Below are 19734 nucleotides of genomic sequence, written 5' to 3' on the forward strand. Positions count from 1 at the left end.
AATTTCAATCAAAAGAGATCTCTTTTTAAGTATTTTCCATGGTGATGTTCATCACAAATTTTCCTTTGACAAAAGGATTTGGTGTCCTCACCCTGAAAACCATTACACTAAAGTTCATAAGCTATGATTTAGCCCATTCTTGAGTTCTTGAAAGTCGTACTAGTTTGCTTAAGAATGATAATTACCATTTATTTATTTTATTTAATTAATTAATTTATTTTTTGAGACAAAGTCTCACTCAGTGGCCCTGGGTAGAATGCCTTGGTATCATAGCTCACAGCAACCTCAAACTCTTGAACTTGAGCATTCCTCTTACCTTAGCCTCCTCAATTGCTGAGACATAATGCAGGCTAGTTTTGGTTTTGAATACGTGAACTCAAGTAATCTACCAGCCTCAGCCTCCCAGAGTGCTAGGATTACAGGCAGTGAGCAACCTGGCCCAGCCATTACTATTTATTTAAATAATGTTTATTTAGCATTTCTATGAACTAGACATTTATTTATTTATTTATCCTCACTGATACTATTTTTGCTGTTCTAAAGATGAAAAAGAGTCAAATAGGTCAAGTAATTTTTCCAATATTATACACTGAAATTATTCTGAGTCAGAATTTAAAACATAAAGTTCTCACCTAAGGGGCACAGTGTAAGGGTATTATGGCACACCTCCTGGGTGAAGGGCTGAACTACAACTTGGACTTTACCTAACAACCCCCAACAATTTAACCTAATTATTTGTACCCTAATGTTAAGCTGAAATTAAAAAAAAAGAATTTAAAACCATAGGAGTTAGTTTCTAAGACTTGAATTCTTTTAACTGTATCACATTACATTCCACAGCTAGAGCCAACTGCTTTTTAACTCCTTAGTGCTTTGTTTTGTTTCATTCTAAGACAGGGTCTCACTCTGTCATCTGGGCTAGAATGCAGTGGCAGAATCATAGCTAATTGTAACCTCAAACTCCTGGGCTTAAGCGATCCTCCTACTTCAGCCTCCCTTATAGCTGGAACTACAGGCACGCACCACTATGCCAGACTAATTTTTAGATTTTTTTTGTAGGGATGAGGTCTTGGCTGTATTGCCCAGGTTAAGTGTTCTTTTTTTGAAGTAGGAATAAATAGTTGCAATTCTTATATGATTTATTGATGATATATCAATGATATATTAGTGCTGCCCAGAAAGTATCCAGCCATGTAATGTGAAAAATACAGACAATACATGGCTGCATATTTTCCAGATATTTTCCTATCTATATAGTCCCTTGTATATCTATATAACTTACATATTTTATATATACACATATAAAATATGTTAAGTATATGTAAACATGTATACATACACACATAAATAATGATTCTATGTGGTAATTGCAAATACTGAAACCCATGGTTGGTTATGTTTTTAGAAAGCTATGGTTCCATTGAAACAAAATTATAGTGGCACTTCCTAAAGAGGAAATTTAGGTCCATGTTATGGTATAAACTGATTAAAAGAAGCATTTACTGAAATTTCTTCTTGTCATTTAGACAGAACAGTTTTAAGATAATTTAGGAAAAGCAAACAAAAAATCCTTACTACAAACAATTATTAAAAAACTCCTGTGCCCTCAGAACCTAAAATAAATTTGTTTTTCTAAAATAGGCCAATGATGTAAATAGTAATGGCATAGAATGGAGCAGTGAAAATGATCGCCTCTTAGTATGCCAGGTGTGCATCAAACTGGCAGATATTAATGGCCCAGCAAAAGTTCGAGACTTGCATTTAAAATGGACGGAAGGCATTGTGAATGAATTTTATGAGCAGGTAAGTTGAAACATGAGATTGCTGGGATGATTTCAGAGCTGCCATATGAAGATATGTTAGTTTTTGGGATTTGGACAGCTGTATTAAGTGTTTGAAATCTGAGTTGCTTTGACTGCAAGAGTTAGAAACAGGCCGCCCGTAGATCAGTGAGTAGGGCACTGGCCGCATGCACTGAAGCATGAGAGTTCGAGCCCGGCCCGGGCCTGCTAAACAACTATGACAACTGCAACCAAAAAATAGCCAGGTGTTGTGGCGGGTGCCTGTAGTCCCAGCTACTCAGGAGACTGAGACAAGAGAATGGTTTAAGCCTGAAATGAGAGAATCGCTTAAGCCCAAGAGTTTGAGGTTGCTGTGAGCTGTGACACCACAGCAACTGTGTCGAGGATGACATAGTAAAACTGTCTCAAAAAAAAAAAAAAAAAAAGAAGTAAAGAAACTGGTGTGTTTGCTCTGGTTCTTGGTATTTTCTCAGCTCTCTTTGCCTTTATGGCTAAAATTTAAACCAACAAAAAATAGTTTATTGCCTATTTGTGGTGGATGGAACATACTCTTGAGTCTACAGGTAAGGATAGACTACATTATTATTTCAAAATCTTTTAAACCCTGAGAATCTTTTAACCTAGAACAGTTTATTTTCTGATGAAGTGGTTTTTAAGTTAGTCAGAGTGTACTCAGAATATATTTTAAAAATATAGACCAATTTTCAACTCTGCTATAGAAAGACTAACCTGCCATAGAAACATTAACTGGACAAAAGTCCTGGCACAAAATGAAAAATCAGAAGGCTAGAAATGGGAACAGAGTAATTAGTGATTTTTTTTTAAACATGCAAAGATACAAACATGCTCCTCTGTTATAATACATCTTTTAAAATCTTGACTTCAAAATAATGCTACCATTTTGCAGAATCTGTGCCGAATTTTTGTCCAAGTTTGAGGCTCCTAACAATGTAGAAGTGCACTGATTTCCCCAGAAGCCTAACCTTTCCTTATATCCAAAATACCAGATATACCTTCTTGACTTTGGAATTACATTCCTTGAAAAATCTTTGTTGGCCCTGATAATCAGAAAAGATCAAGTGAGAGCTTTTTTACCATGAGTACAAAACATGAGCAATAAAGTTGAGCCTATATAATCATGCATCTGATATAATTTATTGTCCCAGATTATATTGTAATTTGCAGTGTTTCTCACCCCCCTTAGCTAAACATCCCAACATAATAATGTATGCTGTTTCTATGAAGCTATAAAATACCATACTATGCAATCATGGAAATACAGTATAAGTATTTCAAGATTATTAATGTTTTACTAATCTCTTTTACATTTAAATTAAATTATACTTAATCTTGGGTAATAAATGGTTATATTCACCTAATTTGTAAGATTATAATTTGCATATTTTTATCCTCATTCTGATTGATAATTGAAGCCTGCCTTAGAGATCTCATGTTCACAAAAGAAATACTTTATATTTAAGAAAAGGCTACCTTCATATTACAAATAGGTAATAAAAGAAATAGTGGTATATGTCAACTTTAGAAAAGTCACTAGTTCAGTGAAATAACATTAGAAATATTCAATTAAATCCAACTTACATAATTATTTTAAAAACAGATAGAATTAATACTTCTTAAACAAATTTGGAAACCATGCCTGCGGTTGAATCCTGATTTCTCTTAATTATGGGCAATGTGACCTCAGTATCCTCATTGATAAAATAGGAATAACGATGATACCTACCTTACAAGATTGCCAGGAGGATTAAATCACTTAATATAAGTAAAGCCCTTAGAATAGTTCGGACGCATAAATGCTCATAAATGTTAGCTTTTATAATTACAGGTCTATTATAAAAAATAGTATGTTATCTCAGATAGTTTCACTTCATCTTTCTAGATTGTATTATTCATGTCAAAGGAGGAAAATGTCATCTGATATCACATGCCAAAGTCCTAATCATACTCCTCGGAACTAAAATTTCTTCTCATTTTGGTTATGCTATTAAGCCTACATGAACTATAGATGCAAAATTATAACTTTACCCAACTTTTTTATTTTTTATTATCCTCATTATACTATCTGTACCCCTATAGCCATTTAACTGCCTTGGGCTTAGAATAACCGAACTCCTGGCATATACCTATGAATTTACAGAGTCCTATAGATAAACTGTCTTTTGAAAAATACTAATAGTTTTCTTCCTCATAGAAGAAAAAAATCATAAAAGACATTTAATCATGAGACAGTTAATCACTGGGGTTGTTTCTGATTGTTTCTTCAGGGCTGTGTTAGTCCATTATTTATAGACACTGCTTGCCTGAAGAATTTGCACCAGGATTTGAATTGGTTGGAGAGCAATTTATCCCCAACTCGTTCAAACATCAGGACTAAATGGTACCATTTGGAAGAATGCTCAGCATTGTGCTGAACACTTTACATAATATTGCCTTTCTTCCTCATGGCAACCCTATAAGGTAGATTATTATTCAAATTTTATACACAGTGAAATTGGGCATAGAGCCGGCCCAACATTACACAGGCAGTAAGTGACAAAAGTAGGTTTTGAAACCACAGCTGTCTGACCTCAAATTGTGCTGTCTAGCACTCTAGAAGCTACAGTGGAATGGTATCAGAGGGCAGGCACTTAGGGCTCTGGCCCCCAAATCCTCACATCAACCATAGTAGCTCTACTTTTAGTTATTTTTCATGTTGAATTTTGTGATTTAGATTCATTAAAGGGTTCTGCTTTTTTTTTTTTTAAATTGGGAGTTATTGGAAAGCATTTGCAAAATTCAGCTGTATACATTTGAAGTGTAACTACAACAACAAAATATTTCCATTATGCCTTTCTCCTTAGGAGAAAGACAATTTTTAATTGACACTGGAGACTTTTGCAGGTTGTAAGTACAATTGCTGATATTATACTTATTATAAAGGATGTATATTTTTCTTACTAAGCATCAACCATACTTGTTCATGTGGAAAAAATGTGAGAATAAAGTTTTGTTAAGGTTTTCTGAAATATTAAATTCTTATAGTTGAAATGATAGAGTAATTAGATTCTTAGATTCCTTGATGCTTCTTAGGAAAAAGTTATTTTGATATAGACTATATTTTTTAAAACCTCAAGATAATTTTAACAGCAAAGCTCAGTAGTTCTTTCAGTAGTTACCAACGTACTTTTCTTTTCCAATGCTCAGGGAGATGAAGAGGCAAATCTTGGTCTGCCCATCAGTCCCTTCATGGATCGTTCTTCTCCTCAACTAGCAAAACTCCAAGAATCTTTTATCACCCATATAGTGGGTCCCCTGTGTAACTCCTATGATGCTGCTGGTTTGCTACCAGGTCAATGGTTAGAAGCAGAAGAGGATGATGATACTGAAAGTGATGATGATGAAGATGGTGAAGGATTAGATACAGATGATGAAGAAATGGAAGACAATCTAAATCCTAGTAAGAATATAGGGATAATATCATTTATTTAATGTTCCAGGTTGAGGATCCCAAATCCAAAATATGAAATACTCCAAAATCCAAAACTTTTGGAGCCCCAATGTGACACTCAAAGGAAATATTCACTGGAGCATTTCAGATTTCAGATTAAGAATATTATGTAATATAGAAATATATTAAGAACATAATGTAAATATTCTAAACTTTGAAACACTTCTGGTCTCAAGTATTGTGAACAAGGGATACTGAACCTTTATTAACTGTAAATTTCTATTTTTTTTTTAATGTCAGGGTGTTAGGGGTACACATTTTGTTTACATAGTTCATTTTTATACTGATTAAGTCAAAGTTACAAATATGCTCTTCACTCAGATAGTGTGTATTGTATTCAGTAGGAATGAATTTACCTATGCCCTTCTCCCCCCAGCTTGATTTCCATATGTGCACTTAAGTAATGATCAATTAGTTTCAATTTGGCATTGAGTACGTGTTTGTTTCTGCATTCATGTGATGTCATTAGAAGAATGGTTTCCAGTCAATCCAGGTTGTCACAGAAGATACTAGATTGCTGGCTTTTTTAAATGGCTGAGTAGGACTCTATCATAGTATGCATATTACCACATTTTATTAATCCATTCATGTATTGGTGGGCATTTGGGTGGTTTCCATATCTTTGCAGTTGTGAATTGTGCTGCTATGAACATTTGAGTGCAGGTGTCTTTTTTATAGAATGACCTTTTTTTCATTAGATATATACCCAGCAATGAGATTGCTGGATTAAAGTAAGTCTTTGAGGTTTCTCCATACAAATTTCCATAGAGGTTGCATTAGTTTTCAATCCCACCATCAGTACATAAGAGTTGCTTTCTCTCTGCATCCAAGCTAATTTCTGTTGTTTAGGGACTTTTTAATATGAGCCATTCTCATTGGAATTAGGTGATATCTCATTATGGTTTTGATTTGCATTTCTATAATGTTTAGAGACATTGGGCATTTTTTTCATAAGTTTATTGGCTATTAGTATATCCTCATGCAAAAAGTTTTTGTTCATCTCTTTTGCCCACTTTTTAGTGGAGTTGTTTGGTTATTTCTTGCTGTTTGAGTTCTTTGTAGATTCTGAGTTCTTTATCAGATATGTAGCATGCAAATTTGTTCACCCATTCAGTGGTTTGTCTGTTTGCTCTTTTGATTGTGTTCTTGGCTTTGCAGAAGCTTTTTCATTTGATCAGGTCCCATTTATTTACTTTTGTTGTTGCTATAATTGCTTTTGAGATCATCTTCAGGATTTCTTTGCTGAGGCCAAAATCCGTAAGGGTTTCTTCATCTTTTTTTTCTAGGATTCTTATAGTTTCCTGCTTTAGTTTTAAGTCTTTTATCAATCTTGGGTTAATTTTTGTGAGTGGTGAGAGGTACAGATCCTATTCATTTAACCAAGAAATTCCTAGAATTGATAAATGAATTCAGTAAAGTCTCAGGTTACAGAATAAATGTTTACAAATCAGTAGCTTTCATAAACACCTCAGTCAAGCTGAGAATCAAATAAAAGATGTAATTTCTTTGTCAGTAGCAACAAAGAAAATACCTAGGAATATACTTAACAAAGGAGGTAAAAGACTCCTATAGGGAAAACTGTGAAATGCTGAGGAAAAAAATTGCAGAAGATATAAACAGATGGAAAAATAAACCATGCTCATGGATCAGCAGAATCAACATTGTTAAATGACTACACTATGCAAAGTGATTTACAAATTCAATGCAATTCCTATTAAAATACCAGTGCCATAATTTTCAGATCTAGGAAACATAGTCCTGTATTTCATATAGAACCAGAAAAGATCCCAAATAGCCAAGGGAACCTTACATAATAAGAACAAACTGGGAGGCTCAGCAACCGTAGCATGATGGTTACGGTGACAGCCACATACACTGGGGCTTGTGGGTTCGAACCAGGCCCAGGCCTGCTAATCAGCAATGACAACTGCAACAAAAAATAATAAGGCATTCTGGTGGGTGCCTGTAGTCACAGCTACTTGGGAGGCTGAGGCAAGAGTCACTTAAGCCCAAGAGTTTGAGGTTGCCGTGAGTTATGATGCCATAGCACTTTACTGAGAGCAACATAGTGAGACTGTGTCTCAAAAAAAATAAAAAAGAAAAAGAAAAAACCAGGAGGCATCACATTATCAGACTTCAAGCTATACTACAAGGCTACAGTAACCAAAACAGCATGGTACTGACACAAAAATAGAGACATGGACCTATGGATGAGAACAGAGAACCCAGAGGTGAAATGATCCTCATCTACCCATCTAATTTTTAACAAAACAGATAGAAACATACAGTGGGGAAAAGAATCTCTGTTCCATAAGTGGTGCTGTGAAAACTGGATAGAGGGCAGTGCCTGTGGCTCAGTGAGTAGGGCGCCAGCCCCATATACTGAGGGTGGTGGGTTCAAACCCAGGCCTGGCCAAATTGCAACAAAAAAATAGCCAGGTGTTGTGGCGGGCGCCTGTGGTCCCAGCTACTTGGGACGCTGAGGCAGGAGACTCACTTGAGCCCGGGAGTTGGAGGTTGCTGTGAGCTGTGATGCAACAGCACTCTACCCAGGGGATAGGTTGAGGCTCTATCTCAAAAAAAAAAAAAAAAAAAAAAAAAAAAAAACTAGATACATGCAAATGTCTGTTTAATTTGAATTTTTAAATTTTTGTTTCTTAGATACAGATTCAGCAGTTATATCTTTGTGTGTGTGTATTTGAGACAAAGTCTTGCTGTTGTCTGTCACTGAGGCCAGAGTGCAGTGGCATGAACATATCTCAACCGGAACTCTAATGATCCTCTCACCTCAGCTTCCCAAGTAGTTGGGACTACAGGCATATGCCACCGTACCCAGCTTGGCAGTCATATTTTGATTAACTGTTATCTAACTGTTCAGATTCAGTAGTCATGTTTTGAGTAACTTCTATGTATTGAGTATTGTGCTAACACTGTCACAGAATAAGCATTCTTATTCTTCTTTAATTTAATTAACATCTACTGAGGTATTGTCCTCTACCAAGTATTCTTTTGCAGGTTCTACCTGTGCATGTGTGTGATAGGGCTATCACCATATCTGAACATATATGAGGTAGGTGGGGCCTAGTGGCTAGTCTTTCTGTTACCCCTCTTCACACACCCCAATCCCAAACTCGACCCCACCAGGCAGGTAAGGAACAGAACTTCCAAAGCAGCCTCCTAATCTACCTATCACATAGACCTGGGAAATGGCTCAAAACATAGCAAGATAAAGGAAATGTCCATTCCCTGGCTTCAGGGGGACAACCAAGTTTTGTGGCATTAAGAATTTGAGTTACCAAACTGCAGTGACATTTTTCTATATAAGACAATGAGTATGAATGGGAAATGAAAAAAAAATTGTCATGTTTGTAATTGTGAATGAAAATTTGTTCTTTATTTTTAAAGTAGAATTTAAATTATGCCTAGCTATTTTTTTATTTTATTTTTAAAGTAGAATTTAAATTATGCCTAGCTATTTTTTTTATTTTCAGGCATGCTAAAAATCAAGCAGATAGGATGGCTACAAAGAACAAGCCCCCAACATGTACATACTTCGTATTTAGAATTAGCACAGAAAATCCTATTAATATTCATTTAAACTTAAAAATAATTGCACCATAATGTCACCAGCATCTGAGTATCAACTGGGAAGGATCAACTGACTTGTAAAAACTATATCTACCAAAACGTTGGTAATTATGTTTAATTCAATATATAAAACACCCCTAAAGGGTTGGCTTTTAACTTTGGATTGTTATTATTTTCCTTTGAAATTTTAGTATTATCTTTCCCTCTGCCAAACCCACCCAGTCTTCCTTAAACCCCTTCTCTATTTTTATCCATAATTATAATAGCATCCATTTTATCTATATTTATAGTACCACCTAACGTATTTCTGTTTTGCTTCTTTTTGTTTGTACAGGTCTTTCCATTGGAATTTGAGCTCTGTAGTACAGAAATTACTTTTATAATACTATCTTATTACAGTATTTTTATACTATTATTTCATCATACTGTTTATTTTTACAACCCCAGCGTTCAGATAAGTACCTAGAATATAATAGGCATTTAGATATTTGTTGAATGAATGATTGAATCATATTGCTGTGATATGAATATATTTGCTTTAAATTTCATAGAATCACCAAGAAGGAAAAGCAGACGACGAATATTTTGTCAGCTAATGCACCACCTCACTGAAAACCATAAGATATGGAAGGAGATCATAGAGGAGGAAGAAAAATGTAAAGCTGATGGGAGTAAACTCCAAGTGGAGAATTCCTCCTTACCTCAAGCAGATGAGATTCAGGTCATTGAAGAAGCAGATGAAGAGGAAGAGCGACAGTTTGAATAGAAGAAAAGTCATATTGAAGAAGCCAAGTGGTCAGTGTGTGTCCTGACCTTAAACTGACCGTTCCCGCTTGACAGGGAATACTGTGAGAGGATCCTTGCTATGCAGGCAGTTTCCCACTCCTATGCACTTTCACCAGATGAACTAGAAAAGTACTCTTAGAACTATGCTTGAGTTGACCCATCATGAAAAGCCTTTACTTAAATCTTTCACTGGTGTATAAAATACTTTGTCATAATATTGCTTTGCTGGGTAGTGAGCTCTTATTTTTCATTGAGGGGTAGCTATAACTAAAACTCAAGTGACTTACTTCAGTAACCAAAGTGGGCAGAACTTTTTGCTTTCATGAAAACAAAATTCATAATCGTATTTTCCCAATGTGTCTTTTATGTGTTTGGATGTTTTGGAAAAAAGTCTATGCCTATCTAAGAAGGAATCCATTGTTGCCTTTCTGAGGGATTTCTGCTCAATGAAATACACTGTTCTGTTCTATTCTCCTAGCTTGGTTTATCGAGGAAGGACTGAATGACCTTTGTTATATTTAACAAAACTCAAGTGCATCAATTTCTGATGCTTTTTACTGTTGCCATGTTATCTACTACGTGTGTTGATTTCTGCTCAAAGTATTCAGGTCTGCCGTGGATATCAGAAGTCTGAATTCCAGTTTTGACTATCTGTTCTGTGGTTGAATTTTGAAGCTGTTTAGGTTTAACAATGAAGGAATTTTATTCTTTAGGCCAAACCGTTCTTATTTTATTCTTGCTCAGGACTAGTATTAACATTTAGTTAATATAAACACAGCACAGATTTGTTTGAAGAAAAAAATTTGTTCTAATATTGATGTTAACCTTTTATGAAATGAGCATCATTTTCTCTCTTCTTCAATGAATTTGAGACTAATTAAAGCCAAGAAAAAGGAGATGTCTGTCTTTTGCCTCACTGCAAAAGCTAATGAAATTAATCCCATCAAAGCTAAAGAACAAAAGAAATTTCGTGAGCTGTAGAGGATACACACACTGAATAAATAATTGTTTGAATATGTGTTTATTTTTAGATCCATATCTTAGGTGTCATGTGTTAGTTATTGTAAAACTGATGTTTGTTTTTATATTAATTTCCCTCTGTCTCAAGACTGTATGACAAAAATGACCTATCACTCCTCATTACTTCTAGAGCCCAATTGATTTCTGAGATAAAGGATGGGGATAATTATTTAATTTTCACATAAAAAACTAAGCAGTCATTTTACACTAAAGCACAACTAGGGTGACTGCAGAGAAAACGGGCCATATTTACAATGTTGATGCACTTGTTAGGGTGTGGACATACACTTTAGTTGTGAAGGTATAAAGAGTAGCCAAATGGACAGAATATTTTGTATTATTATTGAATACCATTATCATATTTTCAATCCATGAAATTTAATAGCCACTGAAATCATTAATTTTCCAAAGTGATCCCTCCAAAGTATGGTATCAGCAGGCAGTTTCTTACTTACCTAGAATAGTTGCCTTATCTAAAAGATATCAGGTAAAGATCTGTGGAACTATTGGAATTTTTAATCCTTCAAAATTCAGTGTTTAATGAATCACCAATTTTTATTTATTGACATGTGAGTGCTTGAGTTCTTTGCTACCACATTTTTTGCTACAATTGCCACATCATTTATAAATCAGTCCCACTGTGAATTGTTCAGTAATAAAATTTTAAGTGATACTTTATTGAGTTTGCACTTACAGTATATATCCTGTCCTTTATTTCTCTAGAGGACATTTTGCATCCTGCTTAAGTGTATTTCTGTTATTGTTTATACTCCTGCAGAATGCATACAAGTATATGTATATAAATTCATACATGTGCATGCATACAAAATGAGCCTCTATTATTTTATTGGATTTTGGCCGTATTTGTTTAGTTTATATTTTTATTTTCTAAAAAGAAGAATTTTTTTCCATTAAAAATACTATTGCTTGGAACTCATTTTTAAATAATTCTAAGTTACTTAACCCTTGCTAGATAGTTGACATATATTAAAATAGCTGGCCTAAATAAAACCAAAAAAGTTTCCCTGCTAAAACTGCCATGACCAATAGTACAGATTTATTTTTGTTGCTACTAAATCAGATAATTTATATTAATTTTCAACATGAGTTTGCTATTGTTTTAAGTCACTAGTATTAGAAATATTCTCTTAATATTATAATACATCTGTGTGCCTATGGGCACATTTTTCCTTATAAAAATACTTTTCAAAAGTTGTTTTATGATTTGAAAGCTGTTTCCTGTTATTTTTCCTGTTTTTTGTTATTTTAACAAGAGCACTTCATTGGTGCTCTTGGCTTTTTCTACCCCTTTTTATGAGAAACCTGGAGATTCTGGCATTGCTTAAGTAGTCAGAAATTCCTTCCATCTCTCTAGACTGCACCTAACAGGAGAAGCTCTAGTGTGGGGTGTAGTAATGGTAGGGGAAGCAAGCTTCTCCCAGCTGAGAACTGAAGATTAAAAGAGTTAGCTCAGAGATGATTACTCAAAAAAAGAGAATAACAGCATATGTAGAAGGCAGGAAATAATGGATCCCCACATTGGATGGCTAGAAGAAATTCAGGGTGGCTGGAAGATAGAGCACAAGAAGAGGGAGTGGTAGAGAGAATGTGGTTAATGAAGGGCCTTGTAAAGAATGGCAGGCTATTTAAACTTTATCTGAAGAATGACATGATTAAATTTACATTTTATAAGGATCATTCAAATAGCATACTACAGTCATCCCTTGGTAGAGGTAGGAGATTGATTCTAGGATGCCCTCAAATACCAAAATCTATGCATATTCAAGTCCAGCAGTTAGCCCTGAGATTAAAAGTCAGCCCTCTCTATATGCAGTATCCAATAAATACATTTTCAATCTGCATTTGGCTGTCAATGGAGAGTCCACCAACATAAGGGATTACTATATTTATTGAAAAAATCCACATATAAGCACACCAGTGCAGTTCAAACCTGTATTGTTTAAGTACCAACTGTATTTTGAATTGTTAAGAATTATGGGAGGCTGCTGTTATGGGCTCAGCTTCTGCACTAGACCCCTAATACATAAGACCAAACCAAAATGGAGTCACTTATGCTAAATGCCACATAAACAAACTGAAACATTAAGGAAACAGAGCCCCAAACAGACCAGTTCTTCCTTGAAACAGGAGATTCCAGTCAACTTGAGTTAGTGTAATCAAGGAAGTTCCCTCTGGTTACACCAAATAAAATTAACCTGACATTAATCCATCAGTTCTTTTCCTATTGTTCTGTGTACTTGTTCTTACTGTTATAAAACCCAATGTTCTACCATTGCCCAGTAGTAGCTTCATCCTGTTTAATAGAATGGAAGCTAACCCTATTCATGAATCACAAACAAAAGCCAATTATTGCTATAAATTTATTGTATTTTGGTTTTTGACAAAATGGAAGAGCAAGATTTAGACATAGGGAGATTTTAATGGTCTTGAACAGATTATAGGACAACAGGGAAGTTAATGGATGAGATTTATGATACAGAATCAATTGCCCTGGTGATTCATTACTACAATGGTAGGAAAGAAATGATGAGGATGACTCCCAGATTTCTGATTTGGACAGCTATCAATGTCATTCACTAAGATGGGGTACATCAAAGGAAGAATCGATTTTGAATACGGCAACGAGAGAAGGAAGACCATAATGTGACAAAAGCCAAAGTAAGAGTCTCTAAAGAAGGTAAAATAATAAGCAACATCAAATGTTGCCTAAAAGATGGAATAATATGAGATCTGAAAATATTACCACTGATTTTTAAGAACAAAGATGTTACTTTTATCATTTGGAAATAGAGTTTCAGTGGAGTGATGGGGACAGCAGCCAGACTATAGTAGATTAGAGAGTATAAATGAGAGACTCAAGTTTCTGGTAGATGAGATAAAGGACCTTGCCATCACAGAAGAACTGTGTACATTGGTGGGTTCACAGAAATAAGAGAATTCCCCAAGGGTTTAAATAAAAAAAAAAAGAAAAGAAAATAGAAACCAAATGGGAGTTTTAAGTGCTAAACTACATCTACATACTGAAAGTTACTCAATGCCTATAACTGAATAGGTCTAAATGATAGGCCTATAACAAAGTGAAGGAGCAGAATGTCTTAATTCTTAATTAAGCTAGGGACCTCAAGGGGACCAAAGTGACCCCAGTTTAGTCCCCCTTCCTGCCAGCCAAAGGAAATGCAGAACCTATTTTAAGAGAAATATCACCAACTTAAGCTTTCTAGATTCTTTCATGTTAACATAAACCAAATAAGGACTCACAACCAAATGTCACTGTCATGGTTAAATTCTGTTTGTCATCTTGACTCTTTCAGTTCTGTAAAACAAGCTCTTTAAAAAACAAGCTAAGCTACAAGTGGTCAAGCAAGAAGCAAGCAAGGGGGCCAAGACACTATTGTGTACAATGATGGTTTTATGTTTTTTTAGGTAATTAACCAGCAATGCCATCCTTTCAGTCACCCTTTCCTTCAGTTACAATTGTTATTTTTATCAACAGACTAATGTTGGATAATGGTCATATTTTCTGTAACTACTTACTGTTGCCTTAGGGTAGTAGTGTTGCCCTTACCTGAGAGTCCAGTTGAGAGTTGTTAGGAGGGAGAGACTGAAATCAGATGGTCTTGAAAGTCAGAGTAAATGTGGGATAGGGAATTTATTAGAGTGAAATGGGAAGGATCAGATTCAACTTTGTATGCACATTATCTGAGTAGCAGGAAATGTAGGGTCCAAAATTGAGTACTAAAAGCCTCTAGGAGTCCTAAGAAATGTTAACTAAGAGAACCTTGACCACACATGGAGTTTGAAATCTCAGCAATGAAATCCTCCAGAAGTTCCTTGTTCATTAAGAGTATTGACTCTGGGCTCGGCGCCTATAGCTCAACCGGCTAAGGCGCCAGCCGCGTACACCTAAGGTGGCGGGTTCGAATCCCCAGCCCGGACCTGCCAAATGACCATGACGGCTGCAACCAAAAAATAGCCGGGCGTTGTGGCGGGCGCCTGTGGTCCCAGCTACTTGGGAGGTGGAGGCAGGAGACTCGCTTGAGCCCAGGAGTTGGAGGTTGCTGTGAGCTGTAATGCCTCTGCACTCTACCCAGGGGGACAGCTTGAGGCTCTGTCTAAAAAAAAAAAAAAAAGAGTATTGACTCTGGGCTGGGCACCCATGGCTCATTGGTTAGCGTGCCAGCCCTATGTACCCAGCCCAGGCCTGCCTAACCAAAAGGAAAAAGAAAAAGAGTATTGACTCTGTTTAAGATGTTTTTAATGTTGGTTTGATTATTTTGTGAGTGGTTAACAAAACAAAACATTGTTCTCCTAAGAAAATGTGTCTTCCTGGTTAGCAGTCAGTAAATCTATAGCTTGTCTATTTTGTAGCAACACTCCTGCTAGTGAGGTGATCTATTCTTGCTATATTATGGAGGTCACCAAAACTTCAAGAAGACTACTAAAACTATAATAATAATGTGTAAAACTTTTGAATTAGTAGAGGGGAAAAATAAGAAAACAAAAAACTAAAGATGCAATAACAAGAAAAAAGAATCATATAATAATATGACAAATAGAAAAAAAGCAAGATAGGGACAAATTTCTAGAGATTTTTAATACATATATATTTATATTTCATCATCACAATATTTTCAGGTAAGTATTATTTCTGTTCTGCAGAGGAGGAAATTGAGGAACAGAACCTTGCCTGTAGAAACACGGCTAGTATGTGGTAGAGTTAAAATTGGGCAGTCTGGCTTAAGTCAGTGCTTTTTCCTATTTAACCATACTGCTTCTTAAACATATTTCAGCAATATGTGAATATGCTATTGACAGTAGACACATTAAATATAAAAACATCAAGAGGCTAAAGGAAAGCAATGGAAAAAATACAGAAAGCAAGTACTTAAAGAAATATACCCATATAAATTATAGTAAAGCAGATGTTTAAGATGAAAAGCATTATTAGGAATGGATAGTCACTACATGTTGCTGAAAGTCTCAGTTCATGGGGAATTGTGGGAACATGACTGACTAGAAGCAGCTTTTGCCAGAGGTTCATGCCTAGAGGGAGAGAGATTGGACTGAAGTAGATAGAAGCAGAATGTGAGGATCTCCTCACTGAGAGGACAGTTTAAGGTACACATCACCCAGGCTGAATCAAGCAGTAGAAACAAGAAAGTGGAAGAAAAACAACAGGTATGAGCTGAGCTCCCAGAGGAAGGGGGACAGACCCCTTCCCCCAACAGGAGTTCCACAGTGGGCAACCAGCCTGCCAGCAAATAGGATTCAAAAGTTTGCTCACCTTAGGTGAGTCCCAATTCTCCTTAACTAGTGAGGTCTCACCCCGAGACTAGGCTTCACTCTGGCACAAAAGACCAAATATTTTCCCTGCAATCCTGAGCACCTAGGTCATTCTTCCCCCACCCTAGTTGCCAGAAGGACTGCCTCCTGTCGAGTTTGGAGTGTTTAGCAAGCTCACCATGAAGCTCAGGAAGTCTGCTGGTCACCAAGCTGCAGTGTGAGAACAGTAGCATGGTAGTCCAAACTTTGGCGGGGAGAAGGTGAATATCCATCTCCAGCTCCTCAGAAATTCTCAGACAGATCTGTTTTCTGCCGATCAGGATAACTCCTGAGCTCGGTTGGGTGGGCGGGGCCAGTGCTTAAATGACCTTGACTTTTGACTGAACTTTGGACCTCTGGCCTCCACCAGGCTGAGCTCTCTGAGATCAATTGGGTTGGGGTGGGGGGGTGCCAAAGTTTAAGTGACTTTGGATTGAATTTCATATTAGTACTCTCCATGGGGTGGAGGCTTTCTGAACTCAATTGGGTGAGCAGGGCCTGGTGCCTGAGTGACTCTTATCTGAACTTCAGACTTGCACCCCCTGCTGGGCAGCAGCCCCCCCTCACCCCCCACCCCCAAACCCTGAGCTTGACTGAGCAGGTGTTATCTAGTGCCTGAGCAACTTTGTCTGAGTTTTGAGCCTACACTGTCCACAGCTGCAGCCCTCAGTGCTCAAGTGGCTAGATGATACCCAGCACATAAGCATCTCTCCTAAACTCTGGGCCAGTGCAGTCAGCTGGGCAACCTTGTGACCTTGATTTGGTGGAAGGAGTCAGCTCTGGCAAAGCAACGTGGAACTCTAGGCCAGGACTATCTAGGGATTGCTGTCCCCCTGGACACATTATCTGGGGCTGCGGATTCACCACTTGTCTGCCTTTGTTAGTGTGATAGTGGCACTGAAACAGTGATGAATAGACTCACCAGGGACAATCTATCAATTCAACTAAAAATGTAAAATTAACATATTAAAAAAGAGAAAAAGGAAGCTGAAAATACTCATGAGGAAGAATCAGCAGAACTCTGACAACATGAACAATCAGAGCAAATCAACACCTTCCTGGGATGTCAAAGAAAATACATCAGAAAATTCCATCCACAGAAAAATTGCTGAAATGTCAGAAATAGAATTTAAAATATGGATAGCAAATAAGATAATTGGAATAGAGGGAAAGATGGAAACAGAGAACCAAAAAATAGCTCAGAAGTTGTCTCAAACAATTAATACATTCAAAGACAAAGTCACCAAGATAATGAAGAAAGATGTAGCAGAGCTTAGGGAATTGAAAAAGGTATTTGGGGAGCTTCAAAATACAGTAGAATCCCTAAGAAATAGAGTTGATCAGTGTGAAGAAAAAATCTCAGATAAAGAAGACAAGACTTTTGAACCATCCTAAGCATTCAAAGAGGCAGAAAAATGGAGAAAAAGAACAGAATATTCCCAAAGAGAATTGTGGGATCATTCCAAGAAATCAAATATCTAAATTATAGGGATTCCTGAAGAGGAAGATGGTCCCAAAGACACAAATTCTCTGTTCCAAGACATTATGGCAGAGAATTTCCCAAGTACTGCAAGAGACCCAGAAATTCAGACAGTAGTTTAGGAACTCCAGCATGATTCAATCCAAACAAAGCATCTCCTAGACACATTGTAATTAATTTTGCCAACATTAACATGAAGGAGAAACTTCTGCAAGCAGCTAGGCATAAGAAAAGTTATTACTTACAAAAGGAAAAGTAAAGGATGACTGTAGGTCATTCAGCCAAAACTTTCCAACGCAGAAAAGGATGGTCATTGACCTTCAACCTTCTTAAACAATATTTTCCAGCTAAACTGAGTTTCATTTGTGATAGAGAAATCAAATACTTCACTGACATCCACATGCTAAGGAAATATGCTGTGACTATACCAGCTCTACAGGAAATACATAGACCCATTCTTCATAACAATCAACAGGAGGGTACATCACCAAAGTAAACCTACCCAGAAATTAAAGAACAAAGCCTAGCTTCCACAATGTGAGAGGCATAAAATTAAGCTCTGGACTTCTGAAAAACAAGATGACCAAAACTCTCCCACATCTATCAATTCTCTTAATTATTGTGAATGGTTTGAATTCTCCTTTAAAGAGCCATAGGCTGAACAACTGGATACAAAAACTCAGGCCAGATATCTGTTACCTACAAGAAATTCACCGTACCTCAAAGAATAAACAAGATTCAGGGTGAAGGGATGAGCAATGGTATTCTAGGCAAATGGAAAGCAGAAAAAAGCTGGGGTTGCATTCTTGCATGCAGATACAATGGGATTCAAACCAACAAAAATAATGAAAGACAAAGATGGATAGTATATACTGTTCAAAGGAAACACACAATATGAAGAGATTCTAGTAGTTAACATCTATGCACCCTATATAAAACAAATCCTAACTGATCTGAACAATATGATATCATCCTACACTATAATAACTGATAATAGTTGGAGATTTTAAAAGCCCATTGGCAGTATTAGACAGACAGATCCTCCAAGCAGAAATTAAACAAAGAACACACTTAAACAAGACCCTAGAACATTTATGGAACATTCTATCCCAACAAAACCAAATATACATTCTTTTCATAAGCCCATGATCATCTTCCAAAATTGATCATTATCTTAAGTCATGAGGCTAACCTCAACAAATTCAAAAGAATAGAAATTATCCCCTGTATCTTCTCAGACCCTCATGGAATAAAAGTTGAATTCAACAGCAACAGAAATCTTCATATTTAAATAAAATCATGGAAACTAAACCTTATGCTGAATGATAGCTGGGTAAATAGACAAGATCTAGAAGGAGATCATTAGATTTCTGGAGCAAAATGATAATGAAGACAAAAACTATCAAAACCTGTGGGATACTGTAAAGGCAGTCTAACTTAGAGAGAAATTTATAGCATTAGATGACTTTCATCAAGTATCGGAAAGAGAGCAAGTCAGCAACCTAATGGGCCATCTCAAGCAACTAGAAAAGGAAGAACAATCTAATCCGAAACCCAGCAGAAGAAAAGAAATAACCAAGATAAGAGCAGAACTACATGAAATTGAAAACAATTACTCAGAAGATCAGTGTAACAAAAAATTGGTTCTTTGAAAAGATTAAAAAATTGATAAACCCTTGGCTAGACAAACCAGAAACAGAAAAATAAGATCTCTAATAAATACAATCAGAAATGATAAAGCAGAAATAACAACAAATGCCACAGAAATAAAAATGATTCTCAACAATTACTACAAAAACCTCTAGTCTCAGAAATATGAAAATGTAGAGGAGATGAACCAATACCTGGAAGCACAATAACTTTCAAAACTCAGCCAGAAATATTTAGAAATCTTGAATAGACCAACATTAAGTACTAAAATAGCATCAATTATACAAAATCTAAGGACACTATTCCTTTCACAATAGCACTGAAGAAGATGAAATACCTGGGAATATATCAACAAAAGATGCGAAAGATCTCTGTAAAGAGAATTATGAAACTCTGAGAAAGGAAATAGCAGATGTCAACAAATGGAAGAACTATGCTCATGGCTAGGAAGAATCATCATTGTTAAAATGTCCATACCACCCAAAGCAAGCTATAGATTTAATGCAATCCCCATTAAAGCACCAATGTCATACTTTAAAGAACTTGAAAACATAGTA

At 36.2% G+C, this 19734-nt stretch overlaps 1 protein-coding gene across 1 annotated transcript in view; it reads left to right on the forward strand.

Moving 5' to 3' along the window:
- Positions 1–10036, forward strand: part of PDE3B (phosphodiesterase 3B) — a 173001-nt gene extending 162965 nt beyond the window's left edge. The window contains exons 14-16 of the mRNA XM_003781127.3: positions 1642–1803; positions 5007–5259; positions 9450–10036. Coding sequence (XP_003781175.1) covers positions 1642–1803; positions 5007–5259; positions 9450–9664 — 630 coding nt within the window. The 3' untranslated portion in view covers positions 9665–10036. The remainder of the gene's footprint in view (positions 1–1641; positions 1804–5006; positions 5260–9449) is intronic.
- The last annotated feature ends 9698 nt before the right edge of the window (positions 10037–19734 follow it).

This window comes from Otolemur garnettii, unplaced genomic scaffold (genome assembly GCF_000181295.1).
Source record: "Otolemur garnettii isolate 467f Iridium unplaced genomic scaffold, OtoGar3 scaffold00001, whole genome shotgun sequence".
NCBI classification, from domain to species: domain Eukaryota; kingdom Metazoa; phylum Chordata; class Mammalia; order Primates; family Galagidae; genus Otolemur; species Otolemur garnettii.